The 17,864-nt window shown below is 30.7% G+C and overlaps 1 protein-coding gene across 1 annotated transcript; it reads right to left on the bottom strand.

Annotated features, from left to right (window-relative positions):
- Positions 1-102: 102 nt before the first annotated feature.
- Positions 103-17,562, bottom strand: LOC147079672 (adhesion molecule nephrin-like). Its single transcript, XM_085945460.1, has 14 exons — positions 17,451-17,562; positions 12,949-13,160; positions 11,685-11,798; positions 11,398-11,604; positions 10,332-10,483; positions 8,304-8,448; positions 7,214-7,344; positions 6,425-6,584; positions 5,434-5,585; positions 4,511-4,733; positions 3,420-3,641; positions 2,664-2,897; positions 1,345-1,511; positions 103-300 (listed from the first exon to the last, which is right to left on the bottom strand). The coding sequence occupies exons 2-14, from the start codon at positions 13,142-13,144 to the stop codon at positions 103-105; spliced, it is 2,301 nt and encodes a 766-aa protein (XP_085801586.1). The 5' UTR covers positions 13,145-13,160; positions 17,451-17,562.
- Between the last annotated feature and the right edge of the window lie 302 nt (positions 17,563-17,864).

Raw genomic sequence — 17,864 nt, forward strand, 5'->3', positions numbered from 1 at the left:
GTTGAATATTTTATTCATTACATAATATCACTTATTTTAAAATTTATTATTATTTTTACCATTAGTGAGTACGTATATAATTTTATTTAATTTTCTTTAAATTTAAACACAGCTCTCTTGTTGGTGATTCAACATCAATGGAGTGCGCACAGTGACCACCTCTCTGATGGGACGCATCGGAATCGTCGAGTCAATGTTATTCCCGTAGTCCACACTTCCATAGGCCGGGGTGATGTTCATTTTGAATGTTTGAGGATCGGCGAAATAGGTCACTTGGTCAGCATACTGATGTGCCTCCAGCTATATTAAAATAAAACGAGTATTATGAATTTTCAACTCAATACAACTCTATCTCAAAGGTTGACAATTTGTGGTTATATTCAGCGTTTCTCAAAAGGTGTGATTAAGTATATTTTTTATTGTAATTATAATATTTTTTCATTTTAACGTCTTCTACAGTTTTGATAGCTAATATAAAATGATGGCACATTCAGATGTATGTATAATCAAATATAATAAAACTATGAGTTAATGCACATAATATACAGTATATCCAGTTACATATCGTGTGTTTTTAAATATTCGAATTTAAAAAGTTCAAAATGATAGAAAATTTAAGTTGGAGTGAATATAACATGGCCCCCACCATGGGGGGGCCTGGCGTGGCGATTCGACCAGATAAGTGATATAAACACATATCACAAATTCTCTCGAAAAGTAAAAAAAAATCGCCTGCGGCACTATCTATCTTCAATATTATTATTATTATTTAAAATTAGATGGTTGAACGATACGATTTGTAATTGTGCGATACACGACAACTCCATAATGCAAACAGATGAATTCAAATATACAAAAAACACTAAATATACACATTAATTTTAACGCGTACACTATTTGGAAAACGCTACTATAGAGCGTCACACTGCCTTTATCTTTAGCGATATGTAGGGGGCCCGTCAAATATCCTAGCCTTGGGGCCCGCTTCAGGATGTGGGGGCCATGGAATATAATATTATGTATTTTAATGATAGAGTATTTTCTAAAATATCTCTTTCCATTGTACAAAAATTTAAATATCAGCAACGAGTGTTTTTTAATGATAATTTCCTTTAAAATTGGACATAACAATCTACGAGCACTAACAAATCAAAGAATTAAGTTAATTATCTGAATAATATGAAGATAATTTAATAAATTATTATTAATAGAAAATAAGATATTATGATTTCATTTGTATTATACAGTTACATACATAATAATTATGTTAACTGACCAAAACAATTAAATTTGATAAAATAATATGTATTGGTTAAAACTTGTATTAGTACAAAAAATGCTTACGTTATTGGGCGGGTATTGGTGGGGCTCAAACACCTGTGGAAGGGAAGTAAGAGTCGGCGTCAGTTGATGTGGCACTCCCCACTCTCCCTCCATGGCGAGGTGTTTGGTTGCTGCCTCACCGACCTGATAATCAGACTCTGGAAAAGCGGGTTCACGGTGAAACATGCCTTTTCCGTTCAGTCACATACATTAATCGTGTGATATCCCATGTACCAAGTAATCAAGATGACCAAACGATTCAATTTTTCACCATCGTTGATTGAGCAGATCACAATTTTGAAAAATAAAATATAAAAACAATAAAATAAAAAACAATTTAAATCAATAATAATGCATACAAAAAATAAATTAAAAATCAACAAAAATTTACCTATATCAGAATTTTCTAATTAAGGTATTTAGAATTTAATTAATACAAATTCAGCGATGACTATGTTAAATAAATCAACTTCAATGTTTAAGAAGCGATGGTAAATTCTAATTAACAGTTTCAAAACATTCTATAAAAATGTATTTTTCTCAAATATGTATCATTATTATTACAATAAAAACTAATGTAAAAAATATATTAAAAACATTTCATGCACAGAAGCCCGTAGACTGCACTATTGTGAGGAATAAAATAATTCGTAGAACACTTTTTTATGCAAAGCAGTTACGAATTTTACTCCAGTTACACATAAAAATGGGTAGGTAAATTTTTGTCGCAATTTTAAAATTGCTCCTAACTAGAGGTTGTGATCGAGAAATCTCAAGAATATTTACAGTAGTTAACAATTAGATGGTTATAACTGGACATGCCCACTAATTACCGTATAAATGAAACTTTCTATAATTCGATTTGCCCACAATGATGTTACAAAAAATGTTTAATATAAATGATCTCCACATTACAAACGTACCTATATTCTATTTTTTACGTACACGTAAATAGTGACTATATCTATAGTTACGTCATTAGCTAAAATGGACATGTCCCATTGTGAATGTCACTAACGTTGTACATGTCGTGATTTGAAAGTCACCCAATTCTTAAAGCATCTTTCAATAGGAAATTGATATTTTTTGACTATTATTAATTGAAAGTCAATCTGATGTGTGTATACTGACTACTTGTAGAATTATATTCTGCTAATAACTCATTTCGGGCATATATGAGACATATCCAGTTTTGATTGATAACTTTTTTTGACCATCTCCGATCCAAATCAGATCATATGGGTCTCTAGGAAGTTTGTATTAACAGATTTAAATTTTTACGAAAAATGGATATAAGCTTGTTATGCACAATAATATGTAAGTAAGGAAAATAATATTACCCTTATTAAATCTTATAACATCTGGATTTTTGTCTCCGTATAAACTTTCAGTATCAGCCGCTGGAGGTATCGTTCGCTTGTCTTTCAAAGATGGCTGTTGAGGTTCAGATGACGACTGAGTCTTTACGCGAACCTTTATTATGACTATCGTGGCACACGACAGCAAAAGTATCGTCATAGCAATTCCAATTAGAATACCAATAAAAGGTTTTATTTCCATTGCAGAAACTTGGCCTGAAATAGTAAAGTAAGTATAATATTAAAAAATGACGAAAACTTCTATGGTGAATGCTAGTTTGCATGATTATTATTATATCTTGACTCGAGAAATGATCTGGGTTAATCGAAAATACCAACTTGTTCTGCCAGAGTCAAAAACGAATTCATCTCGCTTAAAACGCAAACGATTTTTATTAAAATGTATACCTGCCATATTAATATACCGTAGAAAGTTATAACCTACCTACCATTCACCGTTAAATAAACAAACGGATGTAAAAGTCAGAATTTCGTTTTTTGTCTTGACTGAAAGAAATACGTTTTTAGATAGATTACCTCTTGTCCCAGATATTATGTGTGTATACGTGTGTGTGTGTGTGTAAATACGAAGATATACTCGCACGATCATATTGGTTCTTTATGGATTCTAATGAACACATTGATAGCTATTGGAAGCAAAAACAACAAAATCAAATGGGACTACACAGTATGTTTTTATTGCCTTTTGTTCAAAATTATTTGATCAGTGCAATTCACCTGTTTGCTTTTCAGCTCTTTTCAGTGTGAATCCTTCAAGATTAGCTGCCTCACTTCGGCCCCTGGTGTTTGCAGCGTAAATTGATATGAACAGATTTTTTCCTTCACTCAAACCTGTGACTAAAAAGTGAGATATCGGGGAGGTGATATTCGCTTGCAGCATCCCTGTCTGCTGATCATACACTTCCAGTATGAAATTTTGTGCCTGGCCACCGTCGAATCCTAAAATTTTCATTAGTTACATAATATATAAGTGAATAATTAACCTCGATATATAATAAACGACGCAAATGCGGCAAGATAATTCTCTTTACGTATATAAAAATTCGCGCAAGTAAAATATTAAGCTGTAGCAGTGCTACAAGTGCAATCTACACGCCATCAGGTTAACATTACAAGAGGTGGAAGGTATTGGACAGAAGGAAATATATATTTTTTATATTTGTTGTATTATGCTCTTAGACTGAAGGGTGAGCGGGTGACTTAGTAACAATAAAAATAATATATACATTTTACACAGAATTTCAGCAAACACTACAAAAACATGATAAGATGATAATAAACATGATAAGATATGGCGCAGTCAGTCTATGCAATAATTAGTTATAATCAAATATGTTATTTGCAAACAATTTCAAAAAATGCTTACGCAATTAATAGAACAAAGATTTCAAAACAACAATAAAACGCGTTTAGTCACGCAACAGGTATCTAACTATAGACGTTTTTAAACAAAATACCAATTTGAGTGTCAATTCTGGTTAAAATATAAGAATTTATGTAATTCCCACGCAATTAGGTGGGTACTTTATTATATTTTTATTGCGTTATTTGAATTTTAACTCAACGCTACATGTTAGGAATGAAATTATAATAAAGTACACCTACTGATTATAAGTAGTTATTATTAAATTAATTTATTTATAATAGTTTTATTGACTAACAACCAATTAAGATAGGGAAAGTTAAAATACAAAATACATACTACCACAGATTCAGTAAATATTTAATAACTAAAATTTTAATAATTAAATATTTGTTTTAATAAATTATTGCCATGGTTCATAAATATATATCGATGAGGATATTACCTACAAGACAGTCTACATCAAGAGACTCAGTTGTTTGATTAAGAAGAGTGCAATTGTATGGAGGGTCGGGTTTTCCGCCAGCTATTATGTGGAACACGCAAGGATCTGTTTGTCGTCCAGCCATATTCGACGCCCAACATAGGATTGTCCCGTAATCCATTTCTGATGATGGAGTATAGTTTAACATCGAGGTATATTGACCGTCATTTTCTTCCAGCTGGGGCTAAAGACAAAAAATAATAAATAAAATATCATTCCATATTGACAGAGCCTAATATAATAATAATAATCATTCAGTGAAGTAACGACATCTCTTTACGTGTATTAATTTGAATAAATTCTCTATATATTTAAATCACCTAAGAGTATTAGTATTTTTTATGAACAACATAATATACACGTATACTATGTTTTCCAAACTGTGCCGCTGATAATTTTATCATCATGTATTTTTTTTTTACAATAAACGTCATTATTTATGGCCTAAATGTGGATTTTATTACTATTTAATATTGATCCAATTAGTTTGAATAGTTATGTACAAACATTAAATACAACTTATTTTGGCGATCATATAATATAAAAAAATATTATCAACAATGAAAAAAAAGCACACACATTTATTATTAAATAATCGTGTGCAGTCAATTAGTTTACGTACAAGCAAATTAAAGACGATGTCTTGAATATAATGTATGTAGTGAGATGCGAGATCGTTAAAATGCGCCTCTACTCAAGCGTACACATAATGTAGGACGTTTGAAATTTTGACGTTGTTTCACTGCATGTACTTCATCGAGAACTCATTTCCTTTCCTGACCAGATGTAATTCTGTTTTGGTATTTAGTGATTTTTTTGACATTAATCTACTACGATTTTGAAAATATAAATAATTATATTATGTAAAGTCAATTTTAACATACTTCTATAAGATCTCTTGTTTCGGCTGTATTGTTGAAAGCCCAGCGAAAACTTTTAGGAGCTGGATAAGCTTCTACGGAGCATGCAATTTGGGCCTTTTCTCCACGCGCCAACCCGTAAAGCCTTTTTTGCTCAGTTTGGCAAAGTGGTTTATCTAAAATCATTATAAACTATGTTAATATATTTATCAGTGTATTTTAATGTCATTTATAAAGTAAACAAAACTGTGGAAATAGGCTACGATATCGTTACATTCAACTTCACTTACACATTACACTTCTTCAATTGTAAAATTATTCAACTACTTATGAAATATAGGAAGAAGGACCCAAAGTAAAAGAGAGGTTCAGAATATTAGTTTAGCATAGTATGTTATGTATAGGTCCATGTTGGGCATAATGTGTATGAACAGCAACGGAATATTTGGATACGTGCAGTTGATATAGGTAATACAGTTACTCAACAACTTTAAATATTGTACATCATACATAAATCGAAGAAAAAATAATAACTGGAGAATTTCATCAATATCCTAGAGATAGAACACGGCCAAATACATTACAACTTACATGTCCGAGAGAAATCGAGATTAGTTAATTCATTTAATTAATTTATTTTAATAATTGATTCTTGCATTGCAACAGCGATAACATTCCGAAATTTAATGGGTGAGTCGATCTATGTTTCCTTTTCAATAATGTTGCCAACTCAAGTATGCAGGCGCTATTATGAAATTGTGTATTTATAGCATAGCGCGGACTATTAATTATATAATAACCATGACAATATCACGAATTTAGGATTGTGCTTTATCTTATTTCCTGCTATAAACTGCTATAAAATCACCAATTTTGAATAATTAGTCTGCGACCAATAAATAATTTTCATATACTAATAATAATAATTAAGCCGGAACCAAGTCACAATAATTCGAAGATGTGCCATTATTACTCTACACGTTTTAATACTATTTCATATTATAGGATAACTTACACATGACTTTCAGTGTAACACTATTACTATTGCCATCCCCTTCTACGTTTGAAGCGATACATGAATAATTTCCAGCCTGACTTCGAGCCACATTTTGTATGGCCATATGACTGGAACTTGTGATGATTCCAGCCCTCTGGTTGTGCTGTATTATTTGATTCTAGAATAAAATTAACATTTAGGTAACATTAAAATAAGAATATGTTTGTACGCATTTTAAAATAAGTAATATTATAAACTGATATTAAACTTTGAATATCTTTTGTTAAATAATATTTATGTAAACACTATCTCAGTAAAATATATTAAATTAACAATTATAACATAGAACTGATGATCATATTTTAATCTGACTTGTTACTTATACCACAGATTTAATCTGAGAGAGAGATATTATATTATTGTGAAATAATTATGTGAGTGTACTGCGAGGTTTTTTTAATATTCCCAAAATCAAAATTATAATGAGTATCCAATAAGTAAGTACCTTATCAAAAATTAGCTTTTTGTTTTGAATATAATATTAGAAATAATCCCACTTGAGTATTTTAAATTTATTTTAAATATATTTTATTTTCATAAATTGTAAGATTTTAAATACATACCTACATATTTTTTCATCGAAAAAAATAATGGTGTTCCAATATTGAATACTTAACCTTTCAAAGACCGATAAATTTTATTTTCACTATTATATATTGCACCGGGGTTAATCAATAGCAATTATAAATATTATATAATGTTACAGTTTTATACCAAAACTATCATTAGTGGATTAATAATACTTACATTATGTTTCCACAGAACTTTGTACGCTGAAGGATTGGCATTTACTTTACACTCAAAATACACATCATCCCCTTCTTCAATATCTTCTGGATTCAAGTTCGTTCCTAGATGAAGCTTCAATTGAGGTGTATCTATAAATATATCAACATGCTTCTTGTTATAATTTCGTATAATCACATTGAGTTGTTAATATTTTGGTATTATTAATTAATATGCATACAAAATTTAGTTTATTGACAATTTATTATTATGTTACTAGACGATTTAATTACTTATAATATAATCTATTTGAACACAATCTCAATTTTGATTTAAAGAAAATGAATTATCATCTAATAGAAAATCGATACAATGTATTAAAAAAACGGTACTGTTCGGTTAAAGCGGTTAAAGCCGATAAACTGGATTATTTGTTAGTTTGGGTTAGTTTAGGTTAGGTTAAGTTGGGTTAGGTTAGTTTAGGTTAGGTTTGGTTAGGTTAACCTAACAAATAATCCAGTTTATCGGCTATTTTCAAAATGCGTTTTCCGCTGTATCCGCTTTAACCGAACAGTACCAAAAAAACTTATAAGCAAACTTAGTAAAACCTCATAAAAGCACTGTTAATTGTCACGAATCTCTAGTTAACCTTATTATCGGTATGTTACGCAAAATTATGGCATAAGCCGTAAAACAATATTATTATTGGTAAATGTTTTTGGGTATATTTTGATGCTAACTCTCATTTGATGGTTAATATTATACAACCTTATAGGTACAATAAAAAAATGTTTTATAAATTCTTCAAATTATAAATTTATTTATTTAGACTTTCTAGAATTCAAATAGTAAGTACAAATATTATCTGTATTTGAGAATAAAAAAAATACGAAATAACAAAACGTATGTAATTTATATTTTTTCATATCCTTAATGTAAGTACCTAAATAATTGTCAGAGCTGTATGTTTCTAATAATTTTGAATTTCTGTTATGGTTTTATTGAAAAAGGTAAATTGGCACAGTATGTTATCGACAAAATCGATGATGATAAACACTTACTAGCTTTGGAATAATTGTGGAAATAAAATTATATATTTATAAGTTCTTACAATAAACATCTAATTGCAATGCAGTTTCCATTTGTTCGTCTTCGACTTGTATGTTTTTGGCTCGGCACGTTAGCATTTTTCCATTATCTTCCCTTTGTGGTGTTAGCTGGAGAACCGATAGAGTGATGTTACCATCTTCAGAGTCCTGGGAATAAGGAAAGATTCATCTAAGGAATTTGTAAGTTTAAAAAAATGATTCGTCGGAATAATATTATCTTGTCAAATAAAACACGTGTCCTTCAATATTTACGATAATTACATCAATAATATCATTAACCTAATAAGGAGTGACAGGAATGAAATAGTAATCATAGCTTGATCATCAAACTGAAACCAGCAGATTTCTCAATCATAACCTAGTTCAACAATGATTACATGATTTATTAACCTAGATATACAATGACTCTTCTAACGTATTGATTTCATTTATAAGCGAAGGGCGATTGATAAGAAGTCACTTCTCATTCAATCACCGTCACTCCGTCATTCACTTTCAGTATTATCGGTAATCGTCGCTAGCGGATCGTGGCTCAGTCTGAGCACAAGCTCATCACGATTCATCTGTCCTACTGTTAATTTTTACTTCTACGATTGTAACTCTATACCGTTATTACAATGTGTACAATTTGTAACTCTTTATCAAGACAATAAACACTACATCCATCTCCGCTACCTACTGCCTTTATTAACCCACATCACCTTTTCATCATCCCCAAAACTTTAACTGTGAAATTGTATTGATAATAATTTTATTCTCACAGATTTTTCAAATTATTCTATCGTTGATTCTTATATTAATTATCGAATAAAGTGACCAGATAATCTCTTTCTTTCACTACGTCCTCCCACTTTGTACGACTCCGTTAGTATTTGGTTAATAGATTTTAACCATGTTAACTTACTATCAATAAAAATAATGTCATATAATTTAATGCAATCAGAACCAGTATCGTCCAATTAATAACACATCTTCAACTGATTTATCTTAATATTTTCATAAAATATCGTTATTGTAATAATAAATAGCGCGCATTAATAAAATACATTAATAATATACTTAACATTATTTTTTATATGTACAAATAAAATAATATTTGAGCATATTACTAACTGTCATAAATTGTCAATAGGAAACTTATATATACAGCTAAATCGCTTGCAAGTTAATTATATTAAATTAAAAAAACTATATAATAAAAGAATATATTTTATAATAGTAATCATGGAGATAAAAACATACTTTATATAATGGTACATAAATGATTAATTAACTGACTTGATGGTATAGATGAACATAATATAAATATTATTTTATTGGTCGCATTGCCATTACTGATATTTTTAGTGAAGGGGAAATAAATTTATTACATATAGGTATAGAGCAATTTCATATAATAAATAATATTGTATTGATAATTAATTATACAAATTGATTTTACAAGAATGATATGATATAAATTAATAAATGTAAGTATACTCACTAATTACATTAGTTTCATATTTTTTTAATGTATTGAAAGCGATAGTATATTAATACTCGTAGATATACTATTATGGCAAGTTGGAAATATTTGATTTCACCGTTGACAGTTCTAGAACATAGTAACACCAAGCAACGCGCCTGTGCACTGGAGACTATGTCCGCACCATTTTACGTGGCCAATTCCGGAACTTCACTCTCCGCTTTATTAGATTCTAGAAGGATGCAGTTACGTATTCCTGAACTCACTTCATTTCACCTTGTGCCTTTACTTCTTATACTAAACATCAATTATTTAAATTGCAAATAATGGTATAAGACGGTAATCTCTATTAGGTATCACTTCTTATAATTTAATGTCCATATTAATCTGTTACCTGTTAATTTTAATATTGTCGTGTATATAGAGCTATATTTATACAAGTACCGAACCTCGTAACATGAATCAAATGCACATACTTAATTCAATGAGAATTATTCATTCACGTTTGAACGCTGCCGAAACTATTAAGTTATAAATTATAATTAAATATTCTGATTGTCAATACCTTTTGAGTGAAATCTGTCAGTGGAGTATCACCGAGCCACCATGAAATCGACGGAGGAGGATGTGAACCTAAAGCTTCGCAAATGATTTCTTGCTTTCGTCCCGCTGACAGTGGAAGTGTTTCTGACAGTATATTCAAAGATGTTGGACGAACTGCAACAATGTCATATAATTAGTAATAATTTTATTTTAGAGACAGTATTATATTTATGATTATCTAAGAAATTATAGTGTTAACTATAATATAAGTATTATAAAATAATGATACCTAAGTGTTTGTTGATGTACATGTAAATCATTTAGCCAAAATACGATAACAACAGCGATGTAAGCAAAATGTGATTATAATAATTACGCGAAACTCTATAATAGACTCAACATGATAGTGCAGTAAGGGCTTGAAATAGACCGGAGCGCTCCGGTTCATAAAATTTTTCATTTCGAGCGCTGATATTGCTGCATAGTAGCTATATACCAAATTTCTTTAAAAAAATTCAAAAATCTTTAATTTTATTCATTAATCATCATTTGATAAAATTGTCTAGTTTCATTTTAGAATTATAATCCTATAGTTACGAGGTAATAGTGCTTAAGTCAGTTGGGTTACAGCTGTGTACATTGTATATTTTTTTTTATTTCTTTTACATTATTTCTGTATAATTAAGTGTTTTATAATTTAGATTTAAAAATAAAAATGTTAATTTAAGTTATTTTTACAAATTAAAATATCTATTTATTTTGCTTTCTTGTGACAAAATCTATGATACACAAAAAAGAGCTCAATTTTTATACACATTGGAATTAAAATTATAATTTCGTAAAAACGCGATTCAAGATCTTTCACCCTGCAATCACAAAATTATTTTTAACAAACATAATCATCCGTGAAGATAGTAAAATTACGTTACCTTCCATATAATAAGCAATAGTATTTAAACATATTAATTAATAAGTCAAGAACTCTTTGATCTTTTTATTTATTTAGTCGTTTGTTAAATGGGAGCCAAATTAATGTGTTTATTTAGTGTCACTCATTTATATAAAAAAAATATTTATTTAATACTTACGGTACATATCAATAGAAACACTGCTGGTAACTGGAGGTGATAGATTCGTATTTGATGCTTTACAGCTGAACGTTGCACCTCTGTCTTTCCTCTGAAGGCTTCTGACAACCAGAAGGTTAGCCTTGACTCGAGGAAAAGCACTTGACGTGTCTCTAGAGTCCACTAAAATATCACCTCTCCACCATTGCACGGTCGGCGGCGGAATACCTGTTATATTAAATTAAACATAATTATTAATATAATTCAATATGCGAAAAAATCAATCAGTCAATTTTTTTAAATCGTACCTCCAGACACCATGCACGTGAGCCTCAGATCAGTATCTTCTGAATGCGGTCCTGTTCTCTCAAACTGAACCTCCCGACCATGCTCGTCAAAGATTATCGGTTTTTGTGGTGGCACTGTAAAAAAAAATATTTGTATAAACAACTACTAAAAATAATCTATTATATAAAATATTTATTTAAAACTATTTGAGAAGCATTGGATGTTATTAATACCGTAACCTTTGATAAACCTATTCAAATTATTTGTATTTCACAAGCTTGCATACAAATTATTTTATGTTGCATTTATTTTATACGATTAAGATGTGAGATTTCTTCTCCATGTAGGATTGTTATTTAAATTTTAGTCAAACAAATGTATTGTAGAATTGAACATACATAACTTCACAACACCTCAGATACCTACTAGAAAAAGACACATTTGAAAAAAATACGACGCCCGACGAGATTTGAACTCATATATCCATCGGTATAGCCAATATGCTTTAACCAATTAATCTACGGGCCTCATATTTAATTACGATAATTTTAATTAGTAGGTCCTACATGAAATGCTTGTCAAAATGCGTTATTTTTGACTATCAGTTTTTGTGTTTTAAATCAAGGCATCATTGGTCGCCTTAATTACTAACCAACGCCTGGCTCTCGCCAAATATTTTGTTATAATGTCTGCTTGAACGTGCTAACAATTTTTAATCAACCATTTCTTTTAATTCACGATTAATTCACAAGATTTGATACTGTGAATTATTGAAGTGTTTATAATTTATTAATATTATACCTAATTCAATTAGGTAATTATATTGATCATGGCAGTTAAAGTAAATAAAGAAATAATGAAAATTTTTGTACTGATATACCATCGTAAATTGTCCGGTGCTCGAATTTAGAAATAAGATCACCACAATATAAAAAGTATCGAATGATATGTCAAATATTAGCCTCTGGAGCCCTCACTCATCGGACAACTTATACTGATGGAACTGTAGAACTATTATTCAATTAGATTTATCGTGTACATAACCTCAAAAAACATTTATTATAAAATATAATAATTCATATCATATTTTACTTTACTATAACTTGCTTTAATGGATTTAATAGCTTTATTTGAATTAGTTTTTTTCTAGAATTAATTGCTGAGTCAAACCGATTTGCCGTTTTTATGATATTGTCAACTTGTACTGACTTTAATGTTTTCCTTCGATCATCATCCAGTACTTCTCAAAACTATGAAGTATAAAATATTAATTAATATTTTTACCAATAACACTAAGTATAATCCGAGAGTTTTTAGTGGGCGCCGCTCTAAAATCTACGCGGCACCGAAACTCTCCTGCATCACGTAGCTGAACTGGATCCAATACAAGAGCAGCAGGATCCGAATGACCATTTGCATCCCGATAAGCCCTGTCACCCAGAAACTCGCGGTCTATCCATTGCGAAGCCGCTTTCGTCATATCTCGACTATCATAGCTAAAAATAATATATTGTTGGTTATTTTTCTGTTATAAACAAAATAAAGTGGAAGATTTAAGTATTTTTTACTAAATCTAAAATAATTATAACAGTCATCTAGATTCTTAAAATAAATATACAAGTGACATAATGGTGTTAAATCTATCATTATTTGATAGTCTGAGAGGCTAATATTATAGCTTAAAAATATTGCAGTATATTCACAAGAAAATCAATATGCTTGCCTTTTGTACCGTATACGACAATAAAATAAAATGTACCTAACACACAATAATATTCCAACGATGGCAAAATTATTATTACCTATAATATTATTTCTATAGTAAGATGGCAAAACACGATATGTGCGTTTTTCTAAATAAATAAGGAGAGCAATTTTAAACTTCAAAAGACATTCAGACAATGGACATAATATCGCATATTGATAGAGTTTATTTCTCCCAACCTACAAGACCCAGACATACCATATTTTGATATAGTATTTTAGATCTCACTTAAATGAATCTGGAGGTATAAATGACTCAATGAACAAACAGAACAGAAGTGAAAACAATGTTCATTATAAATAATATTATATTTATAATAACTATTTCTTTTATTCAACGAATAATTCACAAGATTTAAAAATATATCATTCTGATTATTGAACATCTATAATTTTGAAAAACACTTTCTGAGAGAATATATAATAACCAATAGAAAAAATCTTTTTTGAAAAAATGTAAGCCAACCCGTCGGGGATTCGAACCCCATATCGCCCAAGTTTACGCCCTATCCGTTGCATTACCACTATGCTACGAGGTGACATACTAATTGCGACAAATTTTAACTATTGGTCAATTTTAATACATGGAAAAATAGTAAATAGTTACCTACTTTGATTTAAGAAACAAAAATCGATTGCCAAAGTAGATTGATTTTGAAGAGCACTGATGAGTAGGTATTAAAATTGACCAATAGTTAAAATTTGTCGCAATTAGTATGTCACCTCGTAGCATAGTCGTAATGCAACAGATAGGGCGTAAACCTGGGAGATACAGCGTTTGATTCCTCGTCGGGTTGGCTTACTTTTTTTCAAAAAAGATTTTTTCTATTGGTTATAATAATATTATATTCTCTCAGGAAGTTTTTTTCAAAATTATATATGTTCAATATTATATTTATTTATTAGCTAATTTTATTACCATATCTCGCATATTTGTATATGCATTTGGTAGTTGGCAACGCTGTACACAAATGCTGGTAAAAGCCCAAGTCAGTCGTGAAAGTAAATAGACTGCGTAGTCGATTGATTTGGGTCCTCGGATGCTAAAGCGCATGTTACGCGAGAGTGCAATAATACCCGGTTTTAATGGCATTGTTATGTTCGATCTGCGATGACGTAGCAATTTAGGTATCATATTATTTAAAGTCGATAATTATTAAAACTAAGGTATTCAATGTTGTTTTCAGTCGGAAGCCAACAGCGGTGGAGTGAGGTTGTACAACTTCGCTTGCGTATTCGGGACGCTATTCGCCTGGTTACTCGCGAACGGTTATAAATACGGGATACAACAAAAATAATATTGTTTGTAAATGAATTTGACAATAAACTCAACATGTGTGGTCCCATGTGATTTTGACAATCAGTGCCAGTGCTTGAGAAAAAGTGAAAAATATTTATTGTTGCACGGATAGTGCACTTTGTGCGGGGAGTGCGTCAAACGCTGTGAAGCGAGGAGTTGTCCACACTGTTGCGCGAATTCAAAGACCGCGTGAACGGCAAAAGCAATAAAATGGAAAACACCACGATGGAAGTGAATGAAACCAAAAAAACGAAGAAGAAAAGAAACGATGATGAAGAGGAAGTGGTTGGAGAAAAAGAAGAAGAATGGCAGACGGTGACCTCTGGAAAAAAACCCAGAAGAGACTCTGGGGTCACTCCAAAGGGAAACCAAAACATCGTCATGATAGCGACGGGAAGTAAAATTCCATTAAAATTGAAAATAGCGCAGATGCTGCATAAGGCAGGAGTAAAAGTACAGAAAATTTACAATAAAAATTTAAAGACGTACATCCAAGTAGAAGACGAAAAAGAAGCAGATAAAGTGAAACAAGCTGGAGAACTCAAAGATCTCGGTTTTGTGACCAAAGAGAATGACTCCTGCTCTTATGGAGTAATAAGAAAAGTCGATATTGATATGGACCTCCAAGAACTGCAAATGGAAATCAAAAGTGATGCAAAAGTAATCAACCTTAAGAGGTTGACAAGAAAAGGTGATACAGGAGAGCTGACAAAGACCTCGTCAGTCAGTATTAAATTTGGGGAGAAAATATTGCCGAGAACAATTTACATATATGGAGTCTCTTTTGCTGTAGAACCGTATGTATTCAGGGTTATGCAATGCTACAAATGCTGGCGATATGGGCATATCGCGAACAATTGCGGACGTACAGTAGAAACGTGCCCTAAGTGTGGTGAAAACCACAAAACCTGCGAAAAAAATGAGGAAATTACGTGCATCAATTGCAAAGGTAACCACGCGGCAAACAGCCAAAAATGCCCAAAGTGGCAAGAGGAAAAGAATTGCAAAGAAGCAATGAAAAAAATGAACATACCTTTCAAGGAAGCAAAAAAAAATATGTTAAATAATAGCTATGCTGACATATTAAAACAAAAAAAAATCGTAGGAAGAGATGAAAGCGAAACAATTCAAAAAACTAAGGAAAACAAAAAGAAAGAAGAAGCGGTGGTAGAAGCTTCAGGCTCAACAATAATATCTACAGGTAGTAGCGTAAAGCCTACAAAAAATAAGAAAAATTCAAAGGGGAAGACAGAGGTTAACGCGATGGGAGAAATTATGAAAGTCTTGCTGAAAGGGGGAGACTGGCAGCAGATCATTAAACAACTAATAATTAAAGCAGTGGACTGGGTATGCAAACAATTCAAAGAAGGACACTTAAAGGAAATTCTAGGGGAGGTTCTGGAGCAAAATGGATAATAAAAAAACAAATTAGGATTTTACAATGGAATGCCAGAAGTATGAAGCAAAAAAAGGATGATATAGAACTCTACTTAATAAGACAAAAAAATTCAATAGCATTAATCTCAGAGACTTGGCTGAGGTCTGAATTAGACTATCTGAAATTCAATGATTACACGATGTATCGAAAATACAGAAGGGATGGATACGGAGGAGAGCGATTCTGGTGCATAAAACACTGGCGTCTAAAGAAGAAAGAAAGAAAGACGGAAGAGCTAGACAAAATAATTATAAAGCCATTTAACAGAATAGGAGTGAGGACCTGATCGAAGGATCCCCTTCTAGAAGAGAAGAGGCGATATGACAGCGAGTCGCAGTCAAAGCCTCGGTAAAATCACAAAAAAAAAAAAAAAAAATGTTGTTTTCGTATAACTATAACGTTTAATTATTGTTTTATTCATGACTGAATCGAGAGATAATATTCTGAGGCTGCTATTTTCAAAGTCTGTAATCTATATATTCCATTATTGATAAGATGATTGAAAAAAACCCATAAATTGGAAATAGAAAATTTTCTCTATGTAAACCTGTTAGCAAATAATTAGAAAAGCAAACAGTGAAATAAAATGTCATTTAAATTAACAAAAATGTTTAAGCTTTAAGGTATATTGTAAATTATAAAAAATGACAGCTGATGAATATAAACGACTTTGTAATTAACCTCCGGTTAAATTTAATTTAGCTAATAAACTGAGCTGGATTTATATTTTATTAATACGAGTATACATACGATGATAATAAACCTACTTAACGAATCAGAATCACGAAAAATATCAAAAAAGTAAAAATTAGTGTTACCAACTTTTAAAATGATAGCCTTATATTTTTTTTTAACACGGGAAGCCATGATATTCAATGGTAGTAGTTAATAGTAGTAGTTAAAGTAAAACAATCATATAAATAACCAGGATAAAATCACGTCGAATTATTATGATCTCACTGGTAATATAAGCCCCCAGATGAGAATCCAATAACTTATTGTTATCCCGAAATATAATTTTAAAATTAAAAATATTAAAATCTACAAATCAATCGGGACTGGTAACCCTGAATTTCTGGCCCTAGGACTGATATATTTTTTCTCAAAGTTAATAATTATTATGTATACAATCAGTATGTAGGTATAATAATTTATGCTTTATTACAAAATTCTCTCCAATTAAATGAATAAATGCTAGATTCTGTTAAAACTTGCCTCTTTTTAAGTTTCCATTCATGACTCATTTTGTTAATGTTTCAGTTGTGTTATTCAATGTTACTGTACCTGTAAATTGGATTATCTCCTTTGTACCAGACAACTAAGAGGACTGCATCATTTCCAGATCTCCCGCAAGTTAACGTTGCTCTACTTCCCTCAACAGCCTTTACTCGGTTAATTTCTCCTGTTAATTAGAGAAAGAAAATGTAATAATTGAATGCCAATTACCTATTATATATTTTTATTTGTATGTAGGTACTTGTAATGCATATAGCTACTATAGAAATTGCAGACCAAATTAATAATCGGATAATTATAAATCTGGATAATCAATCCACAAGCAAATTTTTCCTTAATTATAGATTTTCATAATCAAATTTTTTGATAATCATAATATCGTCTCTGTTCTGGCAGATCACACTAACTGGAGAATATTTGTTTTGAGTAATTTGACTTTGAAGTTGTTAAAATGTTTGAAAT

This window comes from Rhyacophila brunnea, unplaced genomic scaffold (genome assembly GCF_057557595.1).
Source record: "Rhyacophila brunnea isolate RB1 unplaced genomic scaffold, BYU_Rbru_1.0 scaffold_1, whole genome shotgun sequence".
Taxonomy (NCBI): domain Eukaryota; kingdom Metazoa; phylum Arthropoda; class Insecta; order Trichoptera; family Rhyacophilidae; genus Rhyacophila; species Rhyacophila brunnea.